At 38.4% G+C, this 10,081-nt stretch overlaps 1 protein-coding gene and 1 pseudogene across 1 annotated transcript; both read left to right on the top strand.

Annotated features, from left to right (window-relative positions):
• The first annotated feature begins 8,083 nt into the window (after positions 1-8,083).
• Positions 8,084-8,920, top strand: LOC149212032 (presequence protease 1, chloroplastic/mitochondrial pseudogene; annotated as a pseudogene).
• A 185-nt stretch (positions 8,921-9,105) lies between these two features.
• On the top strand, positions 9,106-9,844 carry LOC149212031 (uncharacterized). Its single transcript, XM_089388541.1, has one exon. It carries the CDS (start codon positions 9,155-9,157, stop codon positions 9,842-9,844), a length of 690 nt encoding a protein of 229 aa, XP_089244667.1. The 5' UTR covers positions 9,106-9,154.
• Positions 9,845-10,081: the final 237 nt, after the last annotated feature.

Here is a 10,081-nt window from a genome sequence, read left to right as displayed (position 1 = left end):
CCAATGAGAAGAGGATCCATCTCCCATCCATCTTTCCTATATAAACCTCCCTTCTTCCCAAGCACAAACTAGTGACTAGTGTGAAAATCATAATTAGACAAGCAAGCTCTTACTAGTTGTAGCCATCTAGTTGTGTGAGGGAGAAGTGTGTTTGCTTTGGAGTGAAGCCTCAAGGGAAGAGTCTTTAAACTATTGTTGTTTGAAGCCATCATGAAGTGCTAACAGAAGTGTGTGGGAACCTGGTCTTGTCAGAGGAATATTGCGACGTCAAGACGAATAGTTGTAATCTCTCTTTGAATATTAGTATATGCAACTATCGATTGATTTCCTACGTGTTTTTTAATATTACATATTTGTGTCTTGATGCTTCTTGACTCATTAAGTAGGTTGAATTGGAATTTTTCTATTATTATGTTTGTGTGTTGTTGTTGTTTACTTGTTTCAGGAGCTTAAAGAAGGAAGCGAGATATTTCGGGAGCGAGCAAATGAAGACATCATCAAGCAGGATAAGTGACCAAGAGGTGGGCCCTCTTGATTGATTCTAATCTAAGGAAATCTTCCATAGAATGTATATGTTGTGGCTAGGCCCATTATCGGGCTAGAGGAATTTGTTCGTGTCCACACTTATAATTTTACTTCACCACAGGAACATCATAGGATTTAACTCGCGTAGTCACATTTACATCTTCCTTGCATATAAATATGGATGAACTATTGGGGGGATGAGAAGATGACCCCTCATTTCCCCCTTATTTAGGTAGAGAGGGTTGAGCAACCATCAGTTGTTGAGGTTGTGCAGGGAACAAATGATTCAAAACAATAGGTTGTTGAGTAGATGGTTGTGAAAGAAGCCTATGGAATTCATCCATCCAAGGGAACTCATGAGTGAGGTGGTCTGTTATGAAACCAGCTCAAGAAAAGATAGAAAAGATAGATCAATGCCTTAGAATTCAACCTCTTCGAGGGGGAAACCTCCTTTACATTACATAAATGAACAATTCTTGGATGATACAAATGACACAACCTCATTTCTATATATAGGAGTCTAAGGAGCCAAAATATAATCCAGCCGACCTAACAATAATAATATAAAGCCACAAAAATAACAATAGAGGGATTCTATGGGACACAGAAATAACAATATGGGGGTAATAGGGGCACAACAATATAAATAAGGGGTATAACTACAATAGTAATGGGGTAATCACTAGTATTATAGGGACCCAACATGCCCCTCTCCTTCAAAAAAGTGTTGTCCTCAACGCTTGAGTAGTTCTGGATACTTCTGCATAAAATTCTCATCCTCCCATGTGGAATCTTCAGTGGATAAGTTCTTCCACTTGATAAGATACTCTGAAATTGATTGATTTCGTAGCTGTCGAGTTCTTGTTTCTGTGACTGCTTCCGGTTCCAATATAATTTTTCCTTCCTCATCAAGTTCTGGCAATATTGTTTGAATTGGGAGCTTGTCACCTATAACCTTCTTTAAACATGAAACATGGAAGACTGGGTGCAATCGAGAAGCTGCAGGAAGCTCCAATTTGTATGCCATAGTACCAATCTTTTGCAACACCTTGTATGGACCATAATACTTTGGTGATAATTTATTATCCTTCTTAGCTTGCTTTAGGGACATTTGCTTATATGGTTGTAGTCGTAGGAATACCCAGTCACCTACATCAAAACTTCTTTCACTGCGATGTTGATCTGCCTGTTGTTTCATTCTATTTTGTGCCAACACGAGGTTATCCTTTAAGAGTTGGAGGACTTGTTGTTGATGTTCGATGTGATGTTCCACTGCCTGAACCTTAGAATTTTCTCTTAAATATGATGTGATGGATGGTGGTTGATACCCATAAAGTGCCATAAATGGGGTCATTTTTGTTGTTGTATGGAAGGAAGTGTTATACCACCATTCAGCCAGAGGCAACCATTTGACCCATTGTGTCTGTTTATCAGATACAAAGCAACGAAGATATCCTTCCAAACATTTGTTTACTATCTCAGTTTTCCCATCAGATTGAGGATGATAAGATGAGCTATGAGCTAACTGAGTACCAAGACAAGAAAATAATTATGTCCAAAAATTTCCAGTGAAAATGGGATCTCTGTCACTTACAATAATCTTTGGGTTTCCATGTAGATTTTGAATTGTTTCCATAAATGCAGTAGAAATTGTACTGGCTTTAAATGGATGTGATAATGCACAAAAGTGTGCATACTTTGTAAGTCTATCAACTACCACCATGATGACACTCTTTCCCTCAGACTTGGGTAAACCTGCGATAAAATCCATTGAAACCTCCTCCCAACGTTGGCTTGGAATGGATAAAGGTTGTAATAGACCCGGTGTCTTAATTGTTTCAACTTTATTTTGCTGGCAAACCAAACAATCCGCCACAAACTTTTGAATATCTGATTTAATGCCATCCCAAAAAATTCCTTCTTAACCCTGTGGTAAGTTTTTAAAAATCCTGAGTGCCCTCCTAAGGGAGAAGTGTGCAATTCCATAAGAATCTTTTGTTTTAGCTGGGAATTCTTACAGAGGTATAAGCGATCTTTGTACCATAACGAATCATTTTGCCAGCTAAATGTATCAGAAGTACTGGAATCTTGTTGTAGCTTTCAAATAAGTGCCCACACTTCTTCGTCATTCTTCCATTCCTCCCTTGCTTCGTTTATCCAATCTGGTTGGATGATAGAAATGGCACACAACAAAGCTTCCACATTGTAGAGTTGAGGCTTTTGTGATCCATAACAAGTTTAAGATAGATTTTTCGGTGAAAATCACATGAGAAATCATTTGTCGACGCGTTTCGAACCAACCAGTGTGGTTCATCATCAGGACAAGTTGAAAAACAGATCCAGCATAGCCTGTTTAAATAGCTAGAGCAGGGACACCAACGGTTACCTGTGAAGAAACAGCTAACTTAAGGAGCAAGGTCAAGCTTAGTTATATTAGGTAAAAAATAATAATAATTATATCAAAAATAAATAAATATATATAAATTATATAAATTTAGTTATATTAGGTGTAAGATAAATAAATAAATATATGAAGAATAATAATAAATTATTTATTTATTAAATAAATATATCCTCATCCTCATCCTTTCTTGAGAGTGCATCTGCCACCACGTTTTGCTTCCCTTTTTTGTAGATGATTTCAAAGTCATAACCCAACATCTTTGTGACCCACTTTTGTTGCTCTTCAGAGGATAATCTTTGTTCTAAAAAGTATTTAAAGCTATCATGATCCGTTTTTACCTTGAAGTGTCGTCCCATTAGGTAGGGTCGCCATTTCTTAAGTGCATGGAGTATTGCCAACATTTCCTTCTCATAAATAGCTTTGCTTAAAAACTTTCCCTTGATTGGACGACTTTCAAAAGCAATGGGTCTTTCATCTTGCATTAGAACAGCACCAATTCCATTTCCTGAAGCATCACATTCCATAATAAAGGTTTTTGTGAAGTCCGGTGTAGCTAAGACCGGTGCTTGGCACATTGCCTCTTTAAGATGTTCAAAGGCCTTTGTTGCTTCGGAAGTCCATGAAAATGAATCTTTCTTCAATAATGTTGTTAGAGGTGCTGCTATTCTCCCATAATTCTTAACAAACTTGCGATAATACCCTGTCAACCCAAGAAATCCTCGCAGATGCTTTATGGATGTGGGGATTTTCCATTCCTTAATGGCTTTAATTTTGCTAGGGTCTACCTTAACTCCTTCATGAGATACAATATGACCCAAATATTCCACCTCCTGGACTCCAAAGAAACATTTGGATCTTTTTGCATATAATTGTTTCTCCTCCAATAGTTGTAGCACCCTGTCAACATGTTCAACATGATCCTTCCAAGACTTGCTGTAGATTAGTATATCATCAAAAAATACTAACACAAATTTTCTAAGGAATGGTTTGAAAATTGAATTCATCAAACCTTGAAATGTTGAAGGTGCATTGGTAAGGCCAAAAGGCATGACCAAAAATTCATAATGACCCTCATGAGTTCTAAATGTCGTTTTTGGAATGTCTTCAATCTTCATTCTGATTTGATGATATCCCGAACGAAGATCCAACTTGGTGAAGTAAATTGATCCATGCAATTCATCCAGTAATTCATCAATAACAGGAATGGGGAACTTATCTTTAATAGTGAGCTTGTTGAGATCCCTATAATCTGGACACATGTGCCATGATCCATCCTTCTTGTGCACCAATACTACTGGAGCTGAGAAAGAACTTTGACTCGGTTGAATTATACCAGCCTCTAGCATTTCTGCAACCATACGTTCAATTTCACTTTTTTGGACATAGGGATATCTGTACGGCCTGATGTTTGGAGGAACACTTCCTGGAATCAGATGAATAGCATGATCATGATCACGCATAGGTCGGAGACCCTTGGGAGTCTCAAATACCTTGGAATGATTGTCCAAGACTTTTTGGAGATCTGGAGAAATAGATGATTCCAATGTGGAAACATCTAGCGAGCATAATTGTGCAATTACACCTCTTTGCTCCTTTTTAGAAGCTTTGTCATACCATGAGAGCTGATTATCTTTCCTGGTTTCCCTGCAATACCCCTTAATTCAACTTCCTTTCCTTCCGAAGAAAATTTGATGAAAAGTTCTTGAAAATTAAAATCTATTGTACCCAAGGATTGTAGCCATTGGACTCCTAGTACAACATCCACACCTCCCATTGGAATGGAAAGAATTGGGCTAGTCAATACATATTCTCCCATGGATAGCTTGATATTATGGCACTTTCTAGAGCAATTTATTGTTCCTCCATTTGCAATCATCACTTGACACTCTGGTGTTGGATATAGGAATCAATTCAATTCTTTTGCTACCCTACAATGAATAAAATTGTGGGTGCTTCCTGAATCAATCAACACTATTACCTTTTTCTTCTTGATTTGTCCTTCTATCTTGATGGTTTGAGGAGTCGTAATTCCCGCTAATGCATTACAAGATATGGTCGGATTTATTTGTTCTTAATCTAGGCTTTGTTCCTGGAATATATCCTCTTCTTTTGACCTTTCTTGCTCATTTTCTTCTTCCTCTTCACAATCTATGTAGAATAATTTCTTCTCATCACACTTATGACCTTTTGTGTATTTGCTATCACAATTGTAACAAAGCCCTTTTGCTCTTTTTTCTTCCAATTGTTGTGGTGTCAACCTTGTAGGTTGTGGAAGACTATGGGCAACAACACTTCCATCTTTATAGTTGTGAATGGTATGCTTCCTAGTTGCCATAATTTTGCTTTCCATTTTTCTTGCTAACCTGAATGCCTTCTCTAATGAATCAGGTTCCCAAAGGCGCACATCATGTTGGGTATTATCCTTTAAAGACCCTATGAACACATCAATCCTATGCTCCTCTGGAATATCTTTTACCCTTATGTTCAATTTTTGGAACTCCTCAATGTGCTCCATTATTGAACCCTTTTGTTTGAGACTTATCAATTGGCTAAAAAAAGTGTTGCTTTTTGTATGCTCATAATGTGCTATCAATTCTTCCGTAAAAATTGCCCAAGTGATAAATTGTTTACGAGAACAAAGCCATTGATACCATACAAACTGATTTGGTTCCAAATATAAAGTTGCCATACGTACCTTTTGTGTGTTTTGCACATTATTGAGATCGAAGAATTGCTCCATCTGTAATATCCATGTGGCGGGATCCTTGCCATCAAACTTCCTCATATCGATTTTTGGAACATGGTGAGTCTTCGATCCAACATTAGAGTCTATGGAATCATGATTAACATTTATTTTGTTCTCATCATGAGTTTCCTTTACTACCTTTTCACCATTAGTGACCCTTTCTTGTAGCAAGTTCTTCAATTCTTCCATGTCTGTCTTCAAATCTACCTTCAAATTTACCATCGAATCCTCCATCTTAGCTTCCATGCCCTTTATCTTAGATTCCACGCCATTTATCTTAGATTCCACGCCACTTATCTTAGCTTCTGTTAGCTTTTGTGAGCGTGACATTTGTTGCACTTGTTCTTGTAATTTTGATATATCATGTAACATTTCTTCCTCTTCTTCATGAGTCATGCTAGAGCTTTCAGGTTCCTTACTAGGTGTTTGCATTTTCTTTCCTCGGGGCATCAGTTACCGATAATAATGCTTTACTATGCCCTTTGAATTCCGTTAAACCAAGCTTAGATAAAAAAATTAAAAAAAAACTACACACCTTTTTTCACTTTATAGAAGCCTGATATTGAATCTGATGTATCTCTGTAATTTGGGATCATCCAGTTCTGAAATTGCTACCTGTAGTAGCCTTCTGCGTCATCTTTCCAATGCCACAAGTCTGAGCCAAATTGGATTCTCCAAGTAAGAGTTATGTGAAATCTCCCACAGTGACTTGCTTTTATACTGGTTTAGTAGAGAGAACTTGTACGACGTGCCACGAGTCACTATTTCAACATTTGAATATGAAACACACATACAAGAAACTACAGTCCATCCTCTTTCTTTACCTTTTTACGAAATTTCAATCCGATCCTCAGAGAGAGAGTTATGACGATTTTCCCCAGGTCACCTGTTTTGAATGTAATTCAGGAGTCTGCAAAAAGGCAAACTTCCTCAGATCATATCCCCGAAAATATCGCGCGAAAAGCTCTTAAATTTGGACCCAAGGTTCAGCGCCAATTCTTCTCAAATGGGGTTTTTTTGCGACTTCTGAAACGTCACAAAAAAAAAAAAAAGTTATAGCGAAAATTCCACGATGACCTGTTTGGAGCAGCGAAACCCTAGAATCCAAAGCTCTGATACCAAATGTTATGAAACCAGCTCAAGAAAAGATAGATCAACGCCTTAGAATTCAGCCTCTTCGAGGGGAAACCTCCTTTACATTACATAAATGAACAATTCTTGGATGATACAAATGACACAACCTCCTTTCTATATATAGGAGTCTAAGGAGCCACAATATAATCCAGCCGACCTAACAATAATAATATAAAGCCACAAAAATAACAATAGAGGGATTCTATGGGGCACAGAAATAACAATATGGGGGTTTTTATCACTTAAGAATTCTAATTTCAAAACCGCTCACATTAGTTTGATGGTAAAAAATTCGGTGCTAGTCTAAGTTTGATTTTTGTTTTTAGAGTCTTGAGTCAACTATGTATTCTCATTCATCACCGGTCATTCTCATTCATTCCCGTCTCATAGCCATGTGTCAGTTTTGTTCACACAATTTCCATGTGTCACAAAGCTCTTTAGGTTATTTCGTAGCTCATGTAATAATTTTGAAGTGTTTCCGCAGCGCATAAATCCTTTTAGCAGTTTCGCAGCGCAACATGTTTCAGGTGATTTCGTAACGCAGAAACTCGGTCTAGGTGATTTTGTGCTGATCGGTAGCAGACCTTCCCCAGCTGTCATGTTTATCAAAATCCATTGGGTTTGCATCAACAGTTGTCAGCTTATAAGGTTTTTAGTACCCCAGCAGATGGTGTTTCATTAGGTTTATCTGGAGCACTCTTTCCTTGGAAGAAGCCTTCTGTGGTAATCAGTGGAATCAACAAGGGATCAGACTGTGGATATCACATCATTTATTCTGGCACTGTTGCAAGTGCAAGGGAAGCTCTCATGTCAGGGGTTCCTTCTATTGAAATATCTTTGAATTGGGAAAAAGATGAGAGCAGCGACAGTGATTTCAAGGAAGCAGTGGAAGTTTGTCTGCCTTTAATATATGCTGCAATACAAGATACTGAAAAAGATCTATTTCCTAAAGGTTGTCTATTAAAGGTTTCCTGCAAAGACTTGCATGTGAAGAGAAGAATTGGAAGTGGAAGCTTTGGTGAAGTCAAAGAGATTATCTGGATGGGAGAGAATTTTGCAATGAGGCATATGTTTACCAATGTGGAAATATTTCTTCATGAGGTCTCTGCAATGTCTAAGCTTCTGCACCCAAATCTTTTGCAGGCATTAAGCTCGTTTGTAGATAAAGACAGAAGTGAGTGCTGTCTGGTGACAGAATTGATGCATAAGGATCTTCGTAGCTTCATCAACGAATGGATGCAAAGCTAAACATTGCAGGATGGGTTGGTGAACAAATGGGTGGTCTCAGCTATTTGGAGTTTCTACGAAACCTTGAAAAACAAGTAGAAGAAGACTGGTCGACAGTTGCAGGTTTACTTGAGGAAATACGGAGTAGCATATTTTCAAGGAAACAGGTACTGATGAACTTGACAGCTGATGAAAAGAATCTTGCAAATGCTGAGCAACATGTAGCAGATTTGCTCAGTGCTCTCCCTGAGACTAATACCTTGGAGATCCCTTCCTGGGACAATCGCCTTTCTCCAGTCAATGAAGCCCTTCTGATTCCAACTCAGGTTAATTATGTTGGAAAAGCAGCAAATATATATGAAGCTGGTTATCGACTAAGTGGTAGTGCATATGTCATCTCCAAGTACATTGGGAATACATGGTTGTGGGATCGTGTACGTGTCAGTGGTGGTGCCTATGGAGGTTTTTGTGATTTTGACTCCCATTCAGGTGTATTCTCTTACTTGTCTTATCGAGATCCAAATTTATTGAAGACTGTCGATATCTATGATGGAACTGTCGACTTTCTTCGAGAGTTAGAGTTAGATGACGATAGTTTAACAAAAGCCATAATCAGAACTATTGGTGATGTTGATGCATATCAGCTACCAGACGCAAAGGGATACAGCAGCTTGATGCGATACTTGTTGGGGGTCACTGAGGAAGAAAGGGAGAAGAGGAGGGAAGAAATCTTGTCAATCAGATCGAAGGATTTCCATGAATTTGCTGATGCATTGGAAGCTGTGAAACAGAAAGGTGTTGTGGTTGCAGTTGCATCTGCTGATGATGTGGCTCAAGCCAACCAAGAAAGGCCCGATTTTCTAACTGGGAAAAAGGTTTTGTAGCTGTAGAATAAAGAATTCTTCTCCTCGCAAGAGAATCCCATTTTCACTTCCAAGGGCAATAGATATTATGCTTCAAATAGCCAGAGGAGTGGAGTATTTGCATTCCCATGGTATCATTCATGGGGCCTTAAAATCATCCAATGTACTGGTCAAGGTAGGATCAATTGAAGGCCAAATCTGACTTTAATATTCTACACCGGGCGTGCTCCTTCTGGTATACGGACCAATTGGGTTATGCATGAGTACAGGCTTGAAGATAAACAACTGAGACATTCCGATGTTGTTCAGGACTCCTATGTAATCCTCAAACTATATGAGAAGAGTGGCCCAGGTCCGAAAAATGGGGAGCAACATGGGGCTCCATTTAGAGAAGAAGATTGGAGTGAAAATACCAATGAGGATGTTTTGACATTGCCAACAGTAACAGATGCTTCTCCACTTGCTATACAACTTTCAGGTGGCAACTTAGATGAAAACAATGAGGATATATCTTCCAAGCAAGACCCAGTTGTGGAGGATTCTTTTGTTCCAGATCAATTGCCTGTCTTTCCAGATGAACTCTTTGTTCCTTCAGGAAACTCATTATTTCCTGATGATGATGACTTGTTGAATGAATTATTGTTCGAATGCCTTTCTGGTCCAGAGAACAGTAGTATGTTGCAGCTGCATCAGTTTAATGATGTCCAGAAGCAGGATGACATTATTCCCAGTGAAAGTTCAAGGTGCACGATAATGCACAAGGAAGGAACAGAAATTTTGTCTGAACAGGATGACATTAGCTTTCTCTTTGATGAACAGCATGCGAGGGCGAATATTTCTCAGGGTGATAGCAGAATGGAAAACAAAGAGCAACATGAAGCATTAAAGGTCCACCATAGCCACCGCCAGAAGGGAGCCAAATGTCAGAGAACGAAATCATCTTAATTAAAACCATCATGCATGTAACACGGTGTTAGAATCCTACTTGATTTAGATCTCTAAAAACTCCAGTCAACAGTCAGTTGTATTTATTAGTTAGTTAAAAAGTTAATAGGTGTCATTAGAAGTAGTTTTCGAATTCCCCTCATGCTTGAGGAGGAATATCGATCAATTAGAATAAGAGTTCTATATATAGCTGAAACAGCAATAGAATGAGGGTTGGAAAACTTTATGACAGAGCAT

Source organism: Pinus tabuliformis, chromosome 1_1 (genome assembly GCF_031772625.1).
Source record: "Pinus tabuliformis cultivar Carrire ecotype Pingquan chromosome 1_1, CPIR1, whole genome shotgun sequence".
Lineage (NCBI taxonomy): Eukaryota > Viridiplantae > Streptophyta > Pinopsida > Pinales > Pinaceae > Pinus > Pinus tabuliformis.
Note: the sequence above shows the minus strand (reverse complement) of the source record. Positions and strands in the feature narration are given on the sequence as shown.

Bases quoted from the DNA above. Each gene is read 5' to 3' on its own strand.
- LOC149212031 (XM_089388541.1), top strand. From the start codon at position 9,155: ATGCATGAGTACAGGCTTGAAGATAAACAACTGAGACATTCCGATGTT.